This window comes from Enoplosus armatus, chromosome 5 (genome assembly GCF_043641665.1).
Source record: "Enoplosus armatus isolate fEnoArm2 chromosome 5, fEnoArm2.hap1, whole genome shotgun sequence".
Lineage (NCBI taxonomy): Eukaryota > Metazoa > Chordata > Actinopteri > Centrarchiformes > Enoplosidae > Enoplosus > Enoplosus armatus.
In genome coordinates, this window is record NC_092184.1 from 15,779,775 (window position 1) to 15,797,606 (window position 17,832).

The 17,832-nt window shown below is 41.3% G+C and overlaps 1 protein-coding gene across 1 annotated transcript in view; it reads left to right on the forward strand.

Moving 5' to 3' along the window:
* The window catches only part of limk1a (LIM domain kinase 1a), a 44,493-nt gene extending 28,904 nt beyond the window's left edge, over positions 1-15,589 (forward strand). Inside the window, exons 4-16 of the mRNA XM_070905880.1 lie at positions 7,037-7,146; positions 8,431-8,646; positions 8,974-9,079; positions 9,909-10,063; positions 10,760-10,946; positions 11,243-11,329; positions 12,361-12,492; positions 12,690-12,749; positions 13,217-13,282; positions 13,706-13,874; positions 14,003-14,058; positions 14,909-15,066; positions 15,233-15,589. Of these exons, the coding sequence (XP_070761981.1) occupies positions 7,037-7,146; positions 8,431-8,646; positions 8,974-9,079; positions 9,909-10,063; positions 10,760-10,946; positions 11,243-11,329; positions 12,361-12,492; positions 12,690-12,749; positions 13,217-13,282; positions 13,706-13,874; positions 14,003-14,058; positions 14,909-15,066; positions 15,233-15,401 (1,671 nt within the window). The 3' untranslated portion in view covers positions 15,402-15,589. The remainder of the gene's footprint in view (positions 1-7,036; positions 7,147-8,430; positions 8,647-8,973; positions 9,080-9,908; positions 10,064-10,759; positions 10,947-11,242; positions 11,330-12,360; positions 12,493-12,689; positions 12,750-13,216; positions 13,283-13,705; positions 13,875-14,002; positions 14,059-14,908; positions 15,067-15,232) is intronic.
* Positions 15,590-17,832: the final 2,243 nt, after the last annotated feature.

A 17,832-nucleotide genomic window follows, 5' to 3' on the forward strand; every position in this document is an offset into this window, starting at 1 on the left:
TGGAGACCAAAACCATCGCTTGACACAGAATAGATATTGGAAAATATTCATCAGGTGGCCAGAAATGCAACTCCTAAGGAATGCTAATGTTGCTCTGTATCTGCTGGATGTGGCAACTGTTTGCTAAAAGGTGATAATGTCAAATGTTGTTGTGTTCACAGCTTTTTTCTGCTTCAGTTATAGCAGGTTAAAATGCGCAAATATAATATTAGAGTAGCAAAAGTAGAAGAAAGACTAACATTCACTGTCATTAGCCTCCATAAGATACTGGTCATGCCAGACCAAGGAGAAAAAAAGAGTGCAATGATTTGAGCAAGATTTTGTTTTATTGCTTATGAATTCAACTTTTCGTTTCTAAGAAGAAGAATGTCTTATTTTTCCTTCAAAAGTTACATTGTCTTGCTTTTAAATAAATGTACTCCATAAAAGAGTTGCATTCCTGAATCTACTTATATTGTTTTGTGTTGTTTCTGATTCCTGATGATGGCAAGATATTTATAATGGCATCTACTGTACGGTGGTGGTGGGAGATGAATTATCGGCTGCCCAGAGACAGACTCAGGAAGAAATGTATTTTCAGACTTGCTATTTTTCACTGTTGCCATCAATTATACAGAGAGAAAGCCCATATGTTGGTTCTGAGCCAGAGGCACAATTGAAGCTTATTCTCATTTTTGTGATGTGAGAAAACTTGCTCTACTCTTAACCTACATATGAACTATGTTTTTAGCACAGAAAAAAACATAATGGGAAATGATAAATCCTGTTTATGTGAAAGACAATAGTGAATACCAAAAGACTAATCATAAAACAACTGAACACTGCAGTTATCATACAGTAAGTTCTGTAACTGCTGTTGTATCTTCTGCTTGTTGACTTTCATCCTGGTTGTTGCCGGCAGTGTGTATTTCTCTGGATCAGTTTCTAATGCAGCTTCCGTAACTCCCACAGTAACTTAATCAGGTTTTCTGTACCAGCCTTCTCTCTCTGCAGCCCGTCTCCTCTGCTTTAACATCAGAACCAACAGGCAGTGAACAGAGGGCATCTGACCGTCTATTAATATCTGCCCACTCAGATGGCCCTCCAGCACTGGCTTGTAGCGAAGGGAGGGATCGACACTTGGCATGCAGGACATTTTTAGGGACATGAACAAAGTGAGACAGCAAGGACAAGTTAGACACAGAGCTAGAGAGAGAGGAGGGCAGAAGAAAGTGATGCAGCAGCAAAGATAAACCTAGGAAGAGAGATTATACGATGCAAGAGAGGAGAAAAAAAGATCAAACACTATATTCTTTTACCATTTATATTGCTGTTTTGGTGTTATTTGTTTCACTTAAACATCACAAAATAAATGAAATTCAACACATAACATAAACAAATTAGCTAGTGAAGAACATTAAGTCACGCCTGTAACTGTCACTCTGCTAGTTTTCACTGTTTTCGAAATGTGATTGCAGGAAGTGGGGCAGCATGTGAGAAGAGGAGGAGTGAGGAATTTACTGAAGACACCAGGGGGTGGGGGTGGGGGGTTGAGTGTGTATGGTTGAAGCAGCCGGGTGGCGCGTGTGCAAGAGTGGGCGGGGCCAAACAGGAAACGATGAGGTCATAGCAAAAGTGCGAGAGAAGAGGAAGGCAGGGTGGGAGGGGGAGAGCCAGGAGGAGTGACATTGATTCAGAGATGAGCTCAGCTGCAAAGGCGTGGGCTGCTCCCTCTCTCTCCTCCCTCCCCCTGCAGCTCTGACTCTCCGGCCGGTTTGGCCGCTGCCAGTGTTTTGTTGTGACAGCGGGGAAATCGCCTGCCTCAGTAGAATGAACTAGAACACCAAGGAGAGACGCCAGCTTTCGCTGACATGGTGGGAGATTTGTTTTTCTGGAGCTTCTGCTGTCTCAGGCTGTGGAAAAGGGATAAGAAGGTGAGGCTGTTCGCTGCTGCTGCTCTGGGTTACTGGGTGCCTAATGGGTGATGTACAGTCGAACATGAGCCGGCGAGGAGGCAGACAGTCTCAAGTGGCTGGTTGAGATGGTTTGCCGGTTGCTTCTGCAGAGACTCTTCCCATCTTTATCTCTTTCATTTTAAAACAGAAGCTAAAGCATGATACTGTACGTTGCTGTGTTTTGTGTGTCATTATAAACTGGGTCAGTGTATTGCCTAGTAATCGCAGATCTGTCCCTCTTTTTCTGTGCGCCGCACCAGTTTTTTCTTTTCTTTTTTTTCATGTCATGAAAAACTGATGAGCCATGGCATGCATGCTATTATTAGAGAGCATTCTTCCTCAGATAAAAGTAGGATTGAAAGTGTGTGAGTGCACATGTGCACACATTCAGAGATGGACAACAGTTGTCATGTTATTTTTATTTACCACCTACATGCCGGCCACACTGTAAACCACAGTGGATGTGAGACTTACAGAGAGGAGGGAAGAAGCTGAATACATTAACAGCATTTCGAAAGCTGAGGCCTGTGTGTACTGTGTTACTGTACTGTTTGTAGCTGAAAGGGGGTTTCCATTCAGAGAGCTTCAATGTGGCCCACTGTCTTCTCTCAGACTTTCAGTAATTGTATTTGCTTAAATGATGTCTACTGTAGAAAGTCTAAAGGGGAATCAGGATCATGTCTTCATTTTCTTTATTTCTGCTACAACAGGCTTGGTTGCAGCAGTATGAAACATCTTGGTCATATATTGTGTTTTATCAGCCTATTGGCTCTTTAGGAATTCCCTTTGACACACTTTTTAAATCTAACCCAGTTGTAACTCCCTCTGTGGGGAGTATCAGGTGCCTAATGCACGTGAGGTTTTTTATTATTTCTTCAAAACATCTGCATGAGGTCATTTTTTAAAACACAATTCTTAAGCTACGTGTTGCTACAGGGAGCTCAGTCACATATGGACTGTGTTTTTGAGTTTAGCCAATGAAGGAGGCTTTGGAGTGAAGTTCGCTACATCAAACATGAGGTTGAGCAGAGCCAGATCTCCCATAATTTAGTGAGGCCATTCAGAAGCACCTTCAGCAGTGTTGTTATGAGGTCATCGTTCCACATTTAGCCAGTCAGAGGGTCCAGCCAGTGTTTACGTGGGACTTGAGGTAAAGGGACCAAAAGGCATGTAGAGGTCCTCCAGTGTGTAAACACATGCACTGACACATCTTAAGTCATACCTGATTGTTCCTTATCACTTCTTAAACTTAAACAGTCCCAAACCCAGCAAATATTCACATTTGAGGGTCTGGAAGCATTGATAACTTAATAACTTAAACGATCTATCAACTATCAAAATAGTTGATTTATTTTAGCTGAAAATGACTTTCTTTCTTTCTTTACGGTGTTGCAGTGGATTCCGAGAAGCAACAGATGTCCTGCAACAGGATATCTGACAAGTCAAATGTATAACTGAACACAAATAATTAAAATATTGTAGAAGTTAAATGAGTTGTAAAAATATTAAAAACTTAATATCTTGAATTTAATTTCTCCAATTCAACATTTCACGTTTTCCTTACAGTTACTTTTATGATAATGACATTGTGTGTATAAAACACCTGGACATTGATGTATTGGACACATCAGTGTACAAAAATATGAATCTAGTTCAGTCTGGGGAAAGTGGTCATGTCATGATTTTACGAAAAACCACCAGAGGTATCAGCCTCCGGGTGCACTCAACAGATTTGACAATCACCTCCTCGCCTTCATTTTCAAGTCACTTCCTTGAAAAATGTGAAATGATGTGTGGAAAATGTCACAGGGAAAATCAGAAATATCTTGAAAATGTTAGAAAATAGGAACTACAATAATTCAGTTTGAAACATGACAAATAAAAAGAGCAAGATTTTTTAAGGAAAAGTAAGCTATGCTATTTAAATGATTTACCTCTATATTATTATTCATATCTTTAGTTTACCTTTTGAGTCATCTGGTTGCCTACAAGTCAGTTTTCAACTCAAATCAAATTAACAGTTAACATTAGTTGCAAACTAATTATAATGTCCAGAGAAGTGATGATTACACAGACCTCCGCTCAGGAAAAGTCAACATGAGGCCTGAAGGAGTTGTCAAGAATCCCTGACTTATTACCAACAAGTTTCTTAGCTGTTTAGTGTCGCTGAGAGCATTAGACCGTCATAAATTCCCACAAATGGCTTAAAAGGCTTCGTTCACATTCCACAGCCGACTTAAGGGCACACATATATATCATTAAAAACAAATGAAGCTTAAACGCCCTGACACGCCAAGCTGACTGTTGGCTGTAGTTTTTTGTGCATCCAGCAGCGATGGCTCAAGGCTTTACTAGCCAAGACATTTATTAAGTTTTAATGGTACGACCCAATTTAGTAAATCACTGATTTGACACATGGATTTACAAATAGTTGGTGCAACCCAATCCAGGCCTCTAAAAGATCAAATTGAACATCTGAGGGGGGAAATCACTCTTTGACACAAAAACCTAATGTCTCTTTTTGTACTTGAGCTACATTTCTATCACCCGTTCACCCCGAGGGAGACACGTGCAAACGGTTTGGTTTGTTGCCACTAGAAGAGGCCACGGGGCTACATGGCCAGCTAGTCACACTCTCACCAGCATGATGAGCCAATACACAAATAATGAAACAACCTCTCCCAGGCTTAAAGACACACATACACACAGCGTCTGTGTTAAGTGAGGATAAAAAGTGGAACCGGCGGTGTGTTAATACATGTGATGTTTCTTGAATCCGTCTTTTGAAAGCTGTATGTCAAGCAGTCACATGGTGTGATATCTCATAGAGTGATGATTTATTTCTCCCTATTTGTCTTTAAATCCACCCTTTAGAGAGGAAGCACGTCCTTAATGTTAGGACAGCAGCTGTCGCCTGTGGTTTTAGAGAGGGTGTGTGTGTGTGTGTGTGTGTGTGTGTGTCATGCCTGCATGGCAAGCAAATGGCAGCCACAGTGTCAGGTTGTGCAGAGCCACACACCCTTTTTTTCATCTCCGTCCAGCTGTCCTCTCTTCCTGTCTCTCCCATTTGTAGGGCTACACCTAAGTGACACACACACACACACACACACACACACACACACAAAGAGAGAACATTTACAGATGATGAACATCATGATGAAATTGTTGTATTTAACTTTAAAATGATCCTTCCATCCCACAGCAATCTTACTTTGTTGAAGTCCTTATTCTCTGTACTCCTCTCTCTTTCATACTTTTGTTTTTCTGATGCGTTATGTTTACACTCACTGGCGATGTCAGACAGTAATTGTTTATGTCTCTTTGTTATGAGGCTTCTTGGAGGACAAATAAAGAGGACAATAAGTTGGTTAATAAGCCCTACGGCTACCTTGTTCCCTTGTCCATTACAAAGCCATTACACCTCCACCGTGATCTCCTGTCACTCTCTGTCTCTCTGTCTCTCTGCTATGATGTTGTGTTGTCAGCTTGACCATTAAACAACATTTAGAGCGAAAAGGAGGAAAATCCTCAATCTGTCTCTTATTTGATGCAGGGTCAATCTTTATTGTTCTCTCTCCAAAAACAGGAACATAGAGGATAGAAAACCACAGAAAAGTCGGGATGTTATCTTACTCCTTGCATCAAAGCCAAGTGATGGCATGTTTTTTTGGTATTTAGCTGGAAGGAGCTGCTCAGATTAATTACTTAAAAAGCAGTTAATTAATATGCTTGTACAGTGTCTTCCTCCCTGCAGCCTGAGGGCCCTCAGCCTGTGTTTATCTGTTTGTGTGTTTCACTGCTGCTCTCCCAGGAGGGTGGGGCAGCAGACATATGGCCCTACGCAATGATTTTATTGATTCTTTGATCTTCACATTTGCTTCCTTTTTGTCTCTGTTTTCCTGTTTTTGTTTCAGTCTTATGGACCATTTAGAAGTTGCATTTCTCTCTTTGGGCGACTGGTAGTTCAGTAGTGGCTGCATCCGTGAGCTTATATTTTCCTTTGGTGATGTTGGTTTCATACAAACGAAGGTTTTAAAAATAAATGTTTGTAAAACTTGACGATGCAGAAATATGTATTGTTATATATTCTAAATGTGGCTTTTTTAAAAGAAATGTTATGCAAATATCTCTGTTTTCTGTTTAAATAATGGGATGTCACAATACAAAATTCTTAATTTTCTATGTTTTTCCTTTACATTTAATTGATTGTTCTTTGTTCACGACTCCTCCATGCAATGCCCCTCCTCACTCTTGGTGTACTAAATTAGCATTGCAGATCGTTGCGGTTGAAAAGTACTATCAGGGGGCCCACTCCCTCCAAAATTTTCTGCCACTCAAAGCACAAGCACAGCCTCAGGGGAACGAACAGCTCTGGTGGACTCAACCTTTAGTGCTTAACATTGTGGCTCATGTTTAATCATAGAAGTCATTAGGTATTTGAGTTGGTGGGTCATTTACATCGATGGGCGCAAAATTACCTGAAGGAGTTAAAAGGGTATGTGGAGGTGTGAGCCACTTCATCAATTTCTCAGTCGATCAGCATCACAACAAGCAAGGGCAAACACATTTAACAAGCAATGGTAAAAGTGGGAATGTTGTTAATCGATGGAGATGATACACAGTTGATCTTTTCATTTTGTTGTGATTTATCTGATCATTTAACAGTGTTTGGTTTACTCCCATTGGTCTGAAGAACACACAGAGCTGTAAAACCTCCAGCGCCAGCATCATCCTCAGATCTGCCAGTGTGATTAATCTGCTCATTGCCTGCTCTGTTTTTGGGCCATAACTCAATTCCCTCTCTTGTTTGCAAAACTGCCCTAAGCTCCGGAGGGGGGATCTGGCAGCAGCAAATTAAATCTCCCAGCTCTCAGTTTTACCCTCAATGACCAGACCTCGCCCTACTTCTCCAACCAGTTATTAAAGCCTCATGTTGCCTGTTGCTCCGGTCACATCAGAAACACTGTTGTGAATTCCTGCCCTGGAAGTGTTTTAAGAAATATCAGAAAAAAATCCCTTTGACATCCTAGAACATCACATTTTGTCAGCATATAGAAGGCAGAATGTCCTTTTAACTGTGTCTTTGTTTTTTTCTCAAACAGGTCGCAGGGGAACAGAAATATCACCCAGAATGCTTCACCTGTCTTAACTGCAGGGCGTTCATCGGTGACGGAGACACATACGCTCTGGTGGAGAGATCCAAACTCTACTGGTGAGCCTCAAGCACAACATTATAAGACATGCAGACACCCAAATATCTGTCAAAACGTTCTGTCTGTCTTTAATTGGCCTAATGTTTTAACACTTGCAAATCAAAGCTTGTAGTTTGTAGTATGGTAGCTCTGTTCCCCCCCTAATTGACCAAACTATTGTTTTTTTTTATAGTTAGTTTTCCTAATTCCCTCTTCTGCAGCAAACTAATACACTTTAAATCCCTTTGAAGTGCAACCAAAGCTGCAAGAAGCCAAGGCTGCAGTTGATTGACAAAATCTTAAATTCATGCGCCTTATTTTGGGCTTCAAAGGACTTGTTGTCGACATTATGACCAACTGTGGTGACAGCTGACTCAATATATTTTGGAAATTCACAGCAACCAAAGTTTTAACACACATGTTTGTGCTTATTATTTGAAATTTGGTGGATTTGTGGGTACAGTTGTTTTAAGCTGGTGACAGAGATGTACTGAAGACTTTTGTATTAACATATTAACAGCTCTAACAGCCTCAGATTTGTAATAGTAAACCTGCTCATTCAAATCAGGAACATGACAATCATTTGTCTCTCACAGGTCTTACTGGGTCTGTTTCATGACTTGTGTAGCTCTAGGGTTGTGTTAGTGTGACTGTCATAAGCCTCAGGCTTCAAAAACAACAGGGTTCAATGTGAAACAAGCTGCACTATACAAAGATACATACGGACAGAACAGCCTTTGTCCTCTTCTGGGTGGAAGTGGATGATGACTTCATGATGCGATTGTCTCACATCATCACATTTATTGAGAGATTTACCAGATTGGGTCGATTCAGATGACAGCAGGCAAGAAAATCAGTTATTAAATTCCTTGTCTGTTAGAGGTGAAGCATGAATGAGAGAGTAAAGTGTGCAGTGTAAAAAAGGGTCATTCAAATAAAGATTCAGCACTGGTGTGTTAGTTTTGAATCATTTCATAGCTATTTCATGAGTTCACCTTACATTCCCAGAATTCATCATGTTTTTGGGGAAAAATAGTCTTGTTTGTAAGCAAAACTTTTTGCTTTTTTTTTTTGATGGTCAGGCTGACCCTCAAATCTGAACAACGACAGCACAGTGTTTTCCCCCAGCTAAAGCAACATCTCGTCAACAACATGTGATGCTATAAAAACTCTTGTGTTGACGTTCCCCTTATGATTGCATGGACGGTTGTAGAGCCAGAGACCTCACTGAACTTAACTTCTCTCCTCCTTTCCATCTGTCCTTCCTTCCCTCATCCTTTCCTCGTCTTCCTCTCTGGCTCCAGCGGTCACTGTTACTACCAGACCATCGTCACCCCGGTGTCGCTGCCGGACTCGCCATGCTCACGGATTCCTCACACCGTCACACTCGTGTCCATCCCAGCCTCCGCCGAGGGCAACAATGGACGCAGAGGGCGAGGTTTCTCTGTGGCCATCGACCAGCCGCTCAGCCCGACCAACGGCTACAGTCCTGAACACGGACGCACCGTCAGAGTCTCCCAGTGAGTTTATCTGTCCATGTTTCTGTGTGTGTTGGCATATTTTGTGGATGAGTTGTTATTGTGTGAGGAGGAACTACACTAACACTGGTAGAGGTCAGTATGGTGGAGGACAAAAAATGAAGAAGGGTAGACTAAAAATGGAGGACAGTGTGATAGATGCGATTCATTTAAAATGTATAATAGAGCGGAAAGAAAAGGAAATGAGCAGAAGTCACTGTTATTCAAATGAGCTGAGACTTTATCAGATCTCAGGTCTGTGTTCAAACGAAAATGGTGTTTGAAGAGTTCTTTGTAATTTTTTTATGCTTATTGTTCTTCTTCATTCAGGGTGGACGCAGACTGCATCAGCCCAGATGTGAAAAACTCCATTCATGTTGGAGATAGGATCCTTGAAATTAACGGGACGCCCATTCACAATGTCCCTCTGGATGAGGTATTCACCACACTGTCACACATTGTTACTGAAATATTTTACTTTACTTTAAATATGCAAACCTTAAACCTTTTGACAGTTAATTTGGACAAGATAATGGACATGAGAAGCTGCAGAAGAACAGTTAGTTGGTGGTTTATACAGTAACTGACAGACAAAAAGTCAAACCTTTTGTTTTTGATTTATAGCTTAGTTGTCAACAGAGGTAGACTGATAAATGATTAATATTTACTGATTAAATAGTCATCCCTCTTTCTAATCATATTAACAGCTCTAACAGCCTCAGTTTTGTAATAGTAAACCTGCTCATTCAAATCAGGAACATGACAATCATTTGTCTCTCACAGGTCTTACTGGGTCTGTTTCATGACTTGTGTAGCTCTAGGGTTGTGTTAGTGTGACTGTCATAAGCCTCAGGCTTCAAAAACAACAGGGTTCAATGTGAAACAAGCTGCACTATACAAAGATACATACGGACAGAACAGCCTTTGTCCTCTTCTGGGTGGAAGTGGATGATGACTTCATGATGCGATTGTCTCGCATCATCACATTTATTGAGAGATTTACCAGATTGGGTCGATTCAGATGACAGCAGGCAAGAAAATCAGTTATTAAATTCCTCGTCTGTTAGAGGTGAAGCATGAATGAGAGAGTAAAGTGTGCAGTGTAAAAAAGGGTCATTCAAATAAAGATTCAGCACTGGTGTGTTAGTTTTGAATCATTTCATAGCTATTTCATGAGTTCAACATTTCATCAGACTTCATCTGTTAGAGCATTTCTTTCAGCTTTAACAGCGACCGACACATCTGAACTCTCGCTTCCTCTCCAGATCGACCTGCTGATCCAGGAGACGAGCCGGCTGCTGCAGCTCACCATCGAACACGACCCTCACAGTCAGGGGCAGGAGGCAGGTTCCTCCGAGGCTGAAGAGCAAGTGGATGGCCCCCTGTCCACCCCTCTGTCAGAGGGCCCCAGCCCCATCCTGCCCATCACCCAGCCCCCCAACCCTGACATCAGCAGCCTGAGATCCCGCATCATCACGTAAGAAACTTACAGATTTTTTTTGACTGTGATGGAACAATAGTTTGTGGGCACAGATGTTCCAGGAGCCTACAACTTTTACTGTGTGCAACACATTAATTGTTGTATTCTACGACTACCAGGTTTCAACAATGACAAGGTGGTGTTTAGCTCAACCTACAGTTGTGTCATCAGGACTAGAATTCACTTCTGTGTGCTCTTTAACTGTATTAAAGTGTGTTAACACCTTAACACACTGTTGATATTTCATGAAAAGCAGAAGTCATTTTATTCTCCTCATCTCCAAATCGATGCACCACAGAAATAGTGAACTCTTCGAAAAGAAGCTGGTTTACAGTCTTTTCATTTCTCACAAATGCCTAGATTCAGTATGTTCATTGTATTCTTTTAGGTTCAGTTGTAAATCATGTTTGCAACATGATAGGAAGATAGGAAAGTTTTAGAGTGTCTTTATGATATTCTTCCAGCTCTCCTTTTAGCATATACTGTATATACCCTTAATAAAGATGAACTGAATATTTCTTATTGCAGCAGCTAATAGTAATCAAATACTCTGCTCCCCTCTTCTTCATCCCTGCTATTGCTGTATCCTCTTCGTCTCTCTTTGTCTCCCTTCCTGTCCCTCCTCTTACGCTCCAGGCGGAGCTGCAGCATTGATAAGTCGCCAGGCTCCAGCAATGCAGCGTCCCCCATCTCCCAGAGGAAGGACATCAATCGATCAGAGTCGCTCCGTGTCGTGTCCAATCAGACGCACCGCATCTTCCGCCCGTCTGACCTCATCCATGGAGAGGTGCTGGGGAAGGGCTGCTTTGGACAGGCCATCAAGGTGGGCAGAGACACTGCTTGCATTTTCTATACCAGGCTGTATGTAAAGTACATGTGGAGTTTAGAGAACACATGTAGTCGTTGTCCAGAAGATGGCAGCACTGAGGTAAGTAAGAGAAGTGTGAAGAGGCAGGAGGTTAAATGGTTATGAGACATCCTGGAGTTTTCAAAATGTCTGTTTCCCGTACTGACATGCAGAAGGTGGGATGAAAACCTCACGCACTTTGTGGTTAACGTTGCATCAGAATGACGTCTCCCAGCTTGTTGCTCAGCTTGATTTGTTGCATCTTGTCATAGGTGACCCACAAGGAGACAGGGGAGGTGATGGTGATGAAGGAGTTGATTCGCTTTGATGACGAGACACAGAGAACATTCCTCAAAGAGGTGAGTGGAGATGGGCGATCCCGGGTGTCACATAATTAAGGAGTGTAATATTTACTCAGTTTTCTATTCAGAGACTGAATCAAAGGTTTAGTTGTTCTAAACAGAAATCTGAAATCAATAAGTGATGACGTCAGATCATAAAACAGTCATTTCCTCAAGTACAAACAACTTTAGTCAGATATTAGTGGTGATTTGATGCTAATCCAGGTGTTAAAATGAGAGTAGCCAGTAACCTAAAGTTAGTGAAGCAGATTTGAATTCATGGACCAGACAGATGCTTTTTTGTACCCAACCAGACGCTGAGTATTGTAGTTAAAATTAGCAGCTCCTCTGTGTGAATGTAGGGCATGACTGAATAAAAAGGAAGAGTTCTCTTGCCTGAATAACTGAAAGTAAAATACATAAAATTACTTCTGAAATAGGACGAAAGGGAGTGTTAACACATTCCTTCCTCCCAAAAATGATGGATGAGCAGAACTTATTTTACCTCCCACACAAAGCTTCATCTCTCTCCTGTCCTTCCATTAATTTGAAATGATAACAGAGAATGACTCGTACGCAGAAGTTTAATCTTCTGTAAGACTTTTTGAATTATTGTTGCCCTTGAAGTGATCTGAATTACTCCTGATGTTCCTGTTTGATGTTCAGTATCGTAGACTCGCTCATCCAGTTAACAACCTTCTAATTGGGATGTTTTGAAGTTCAGGAAAATTGTTCCTGTGTGGTTGAGTGTGCATGTGGGGGTGGTAGATTTATCATTAGGTTACGATAACACTGAGTCTTCGCTTTGTAATTGGTGTAGACGCCGACAGAGTAGAAGGAGCAGCTATAAAACAAACCCCCGACCACAAAGAAGCATGATTATTACTCCCGCTGGCTGTTTGTTTGTAGGTGGCCCAAGTCTCAAATTACCGAATCTCTTGTGATCTTGTTGGGTGCTCCACAGCCTCTCTGGTGAAGCTCAGAAATGAGTTCTCCAAACATTTCAAACATTCTCGAGTGGGTAAAAATGTCTGCTGTTGTTTCATCAGGTGAAGGTCATGCGTTGCCTGGATCACCCCAACGTGCTCAAGTTCATTGGAGTCCTCTACAAGGACAAGAGACTCAACTTCATCGCAGAGTACATAAAGGGAGGCACCTTGAGAGAAATCATCAAGAAAATGGTGAGAGGGGAGTGTGTGTCTGTAGACATACGTGTGTTTACTTCATGTTCAGCATTCAAAATGCATGGGGTAGACCTATTAGTAATTGAGGAAGTGATATGGTCTTGCGTCGCCTCAGGTGGAGTCTTTGTAGTTTGCAGGTTTTACGTTTTCTGCCACTGAAGACGATGACATTTAATTGTTATTTTTGCTCACAGGACAGCAACTATCCCTGGAACCAGCGGGTCAGTTTTGCCAAGGACATAGCTGCTGGGATGGTGAGTTCAAAAACCAAAAAGTTCATGTAATTGTAGTAGTTTATGTTATCACAAATTGTAATCCAATCTAATCTAAGTAAGGCAGTGAAATTTCTTGATGGGTGCAGCAGTAAAGGAAGGTGCATTGTTTCCTGTTATCGTCACTGCTGTCTCCCTCTAGTGGTCGTGTTAGTGAGCTACAACCCTTCTACTGATATTGTCATCAATCTATGAAAATTACAGCATGAATTCCTGCAGGATTAGACTACTGGTTCTGAATGTTTTCCCTTGATACGAGTACAGTGATGAATGTCGTGCATGACTGGATTATTGTATTTACAACACCAGCTACATGAGATGAAAGTGCAGGATTGTTTCTCTTGGCATGGGTTTTAGATTACCACTAAAAGCTTCTGTTTTTTCTGTTTATTTTCTATTCTTCCTACCTTTCTGTCCTCCACTACCTGTCTGTCTATCTGTCATTTTAGACATATCTGCATTCCATGAACATAATCCACCGGGACCTGAACTCACACAACTGTCTAGTCCGAGAGGTAAGAACTTGTGTATTCCTGTACACTTATGTGTGTGTGTGGACATACCTACACATATACAGTTTGTTTTCTTTTAGGATTTAACACAGTGCACCTGTCATTTGCTGGGGCACTTGAGATATAAAAACAAAGGAGAGCTTTGTTAGCAGTAGCTGGAACAGACTAAGTCTTCTTAAAACACACTCCACACAAGTAACTTGCAGCGGAAACCTCCAGCTCAGCCTACTCTAAAAGAGGCAGCATTGTACATATGTCACATGAAAACAAAAGGTTGGTGTTGTAGAGATCACATCTGAAGTGGAAGGGGAAAATACTCTCTAAGAGAAATAAGAAGCTTGGAGTTGAATTTCCAGCTTCCAGGCAGCATGTATGCTTGCAGCACAACAATAACATTTTATGACCTGTTCAATTTTCTTCATGTAGAACAACACAGTGGTGGTGGCGGACTTCGGGCTGTCTCGGCTCATGGTGGACGACAAGCACGAGGAGAAGTTGTCGCAGGGTAAACTGCCTGGCCTGAAGAGGCCCGACCGCCGAAAGAGATACACCGTGGTGGGAAACCCCTACTGGATGGCTCCGGAGATGATCCACGGTATGATTTACAGGGACTACAGTTACTGCACTGCTACAGTTGTGCTATATGTGGCATTCTCCTAAATATTTATTACATTTTCTTCAACTCATTAACAACAGCCTCATTTTGTCCTTTTTCCTTCCCAGGGAAGAGCTACGATGAAAGAGTAGACATCTTTTCCTTTGGTATCATGCTCTGCGAGGTGAGTGACCTTCCACTCTCAGTACTTATAAAAACCTACACAGACAACAAGGTTTTCAGAGACGTTATGGTTTGATTAGCAGAACAAAAATTGCTTCATAGCTTTTCCCAAAAGCTTAAAATTATGCTTACGTGTCATTTGTCAAAGTTGCTTTCCTTGTCACTTTTTAACATTAAATCCTTTAAACCCTTTCAAACCCTTTGGACTCTGAGATGATTTAGCAGTTTTAATATTCATTGAATTTGGCTAAAGTTTGTCACCTAAAAACTGTTTTTACAATATTTTCCGAGCACAAGTTCAGCTAGAAGATTATTATTTCCATTTGTGCACAACTACTTTCACTTCTTGGTCTAGCTTCAGTGTACTAAACTTTGCATTTTGACAGTTTTCTGCCAAATCCAGTGATGTCAACTCCTCTCAATATTTTTAAAACATCCATTTTATTTGATGAGGAAAACGTCTTGCTGGCTTTCCAGAGCCCCAAAAAGTAAAAGATATTTTTTTATATTCTCTGAATGAAAAGCCAGCTCCAAAGTGTGGTAGGATTTGGGCCACACACTATCCACATATGGGCTCAACAGTTTAGTTCAGTCACTCTGAAGAAGTGTATGACTTCTCCAGATGGACACCATTAGCCAGAGAATAGTGCAGAGATTAGAGAGAGCAGAGAAGCAAAGTTGTCTTCATGTGGCTTCTGTCAGGCAGACAAACGGTAGTTGTGGTCTCTTGGAAACGATCAGGTTCAGTTTACTGGTTTTCAGCAGATTGGCACAAGAGGATTCCCTTTGCTCTGACAGCTCTATCTTTAACTCTTCTTACTCTTTTTTTTTCTTTCTCTTGCTCTCTCCAGATAATTGGTAGGGTGAACGCAGACCCAGACTACCTCCCCAGGGCAATGGACTTTGGACTGAACGTGTCTGGCTTCCTGGAGCACTACTGTCCCCCGAATTGTCCCCCTGCCTTCTTCCCCATGGCTGCTGTGTGCTGTGACCTTGATGCAGACAAACGGTCAGACATCTTCAATAGATTCACATTGAAATGTTACCTAAAGGGACAGTTCACTCAACATAAAAACATATTTTTATTTATAATTCTGGGCAAGAGGACTAAGTTTTATTGTGTTATTAAAAAGTTCTTTCAATCTGACATCCCTATCTTCTTTCTTAATTTTTAGACCTGCTTTCTCCAAACTGGAGGAGTGGCTGGAGAACCTGAAGATGCACTTGGACATTGGTCTACCCCTGGTGTCTGAAGTAGACCAGCTGCACAAGGCCTTCTGGGAGAACCACAACAGCACTCGCCCTGAAAACGGCCTGCACACCCACCCCGAACAGCCGGAGTAGGGCCAAACACGAGTGGAGGAGTGGGAAATTAGAGAAAACCCCACAAGGGCAGCGATCACCTGCCTTGTGCAGTGGCTGGAGGAGTCGTGTAGATACTCCTCCATGTTTGAAGCAGATGCTGCTGTGTAGGCTGGCTCAGGCTTAACGAGTAGACTCAGGGGGAAAACGTGGATCTGAAAAGCCACCTGTGCGAGATGCACACACACACACACACATTCAAAGTCAAATCAAGAGACATTAACTACGATAGCTTGATTCTGCTGCACTTGAAGCTAAAGTGGATCATGTCATATGCAATCAAACCCAAACTTTCAAATCATGACTCAACTCTTGAATCATGTAGATTTAACATTAGTGGTCATTCAATTCAAGAATACTTACTGTACTTACTGTAGTGTGTATATTCATGTGGATAAAGTAGTCCAAAAAACAAGGCATGAGGCAAACCTTCAGCCTCCTCACTTTGGGCCTCTACAGAGTACATTGTGCAGTATGTGTTTGCAGGTGTGTCTGTGTGAGTTTGGTTTGATTTTGATTTTGGTTTGGATATCAAAACTGGACTTTTGGAAAATGCAAAGGAGAGGGGCCCGTCTGTCAATTCAGTCTCAAAAGTTGAGGTAGTCAAACAAATCCTTCAAGCTTTAAAATAGTTCGCTGCAGAGTGCATGACTGTAAATAATGCTGTCAGGTCACATCCTGGCTCATCGTGTCCCTCTGACCTCGTTTGGTCATAAACTACTCGACCTACATGTGTCTGTGGCGCCGCCCCTCTCCCTCATTTATTGTGTAGCACTGACTTAACATTGAGGTATACATCTTTTGCATAAATTATGTTCATTGTCTCCCAATTTTAAGAGCCGTTAGCGTATCTCATTCATATTGATGTGGCATCTTACACATTCAAACACATACTAGTGTACATATCTGGCGATATTGTAAATGTTTTAAATATTGTAAATGTACAGACATATTTTATATACGTATGCTACATTGCCATATTTTTATTGGCCGACCGAGTTGAAATTAAGGAGAGTTAAAGTTTGACTGCAGTTAATAGGGCACAGCCGAAAGCTTTATTGTTTGGACTTTCCTGCATTGTCACCACTGTGGCAGGTGAGGGGCTTTTAGCATTTGAGATAAGATTAATCTTATCACCACAAAATACTTAACCTCCCCTCAGTTCAAGCTCAGTAAATGTTACTTTCTGTCATTTCCCTCCATCTAAAAAGTATTCCTCAACATTTGATTGGTCATCTTGGAGTTTCCATGTACCCATGTGCTGGAGTAAACTTAATTGTAAAACTGGATTATCTAATCACATCGAACTTGCTGAACTAAATCTGCATATTAATTATATGTGATTTGAGAATTTTGAGGGCAATCATTCTGTTAATTATTCACTCTCGTTTCATGTACTGTACATTAGTTCAGGTGTGGGAATAATATCACCAGGTACTGCCTCATCACGTCAGCTGTCCACTCATTTGTCTCTCCTCCGGTGGATGACCCACTGTTTGTTTACGTGTAAATACTAGCTGTAAATATCACTGTATGTATGCGTCTGTCCTCACCTCTGTCTGCGTGCATTGCATAAACATGCGCACTCCTCAGAAATAATCTCTTCCACTGTCAAACTTCTCTCTTGCACCTTCTAACATAAATTTTCTGTCTCTAGTCTAAAAAAATATTTTTTGAAATTTCCTGCTGTTGTTTTCACGAGCTGCATGATGTACTAGCTAGGTCTCTTCAGCTTCTAAGTCAAGCTGTTTTTGTCTCTAAATTATCATTTTAAATAAGAAAAACAGAATGAAAGACAAAAAAGTCAACAGAGAAAGCCAGGCTAAAAGAGAAATGAGAAAAAAAACACAGCATCTGTTTTTTTATATATAACCACTGAAATCTTTTTGTATGGATTTGAGTACTTTAATTTGCACTATATTACCAAATGGTTGGTTGAAGCCATGTTTGTTAATTTCCTCTCTCGGGCTAACTTGTGATAAGGAAATAAATTATGTCGGTTCAGGTTGATATATGAATGCAAGACACTGATGGAGCCTTTCAACTGTAAAAATGGGATCTGGGAAATTCATCCTCTTGATGGCAAACTGGACTTGCGTGAGGATTAGTGACATTTCTGATTATTTAGATGCATTTTTTGTGAATGGTTCAACTTTTAAATACAGTTTTGGCAGAAGCCTATTTGATCCCTCTGTGATCTAATTGTAAGTGAAGTCATATATCTGTATAAATAATAGAGATAATTTCATTTTCAAGACTTTGGCAAAAGTACCATTGTAAGTTTTCTGGTCTTTGCTACCAAGAGGATGTGTTGTCCCAGCTCTGCCTGCTGCCTACAGACTGGTCCTTTGTGAATGACGTTCTGTGTTGTTTCTGACTGCTTGGTCTTCGTATGTGATGCCCACAGAGGCTG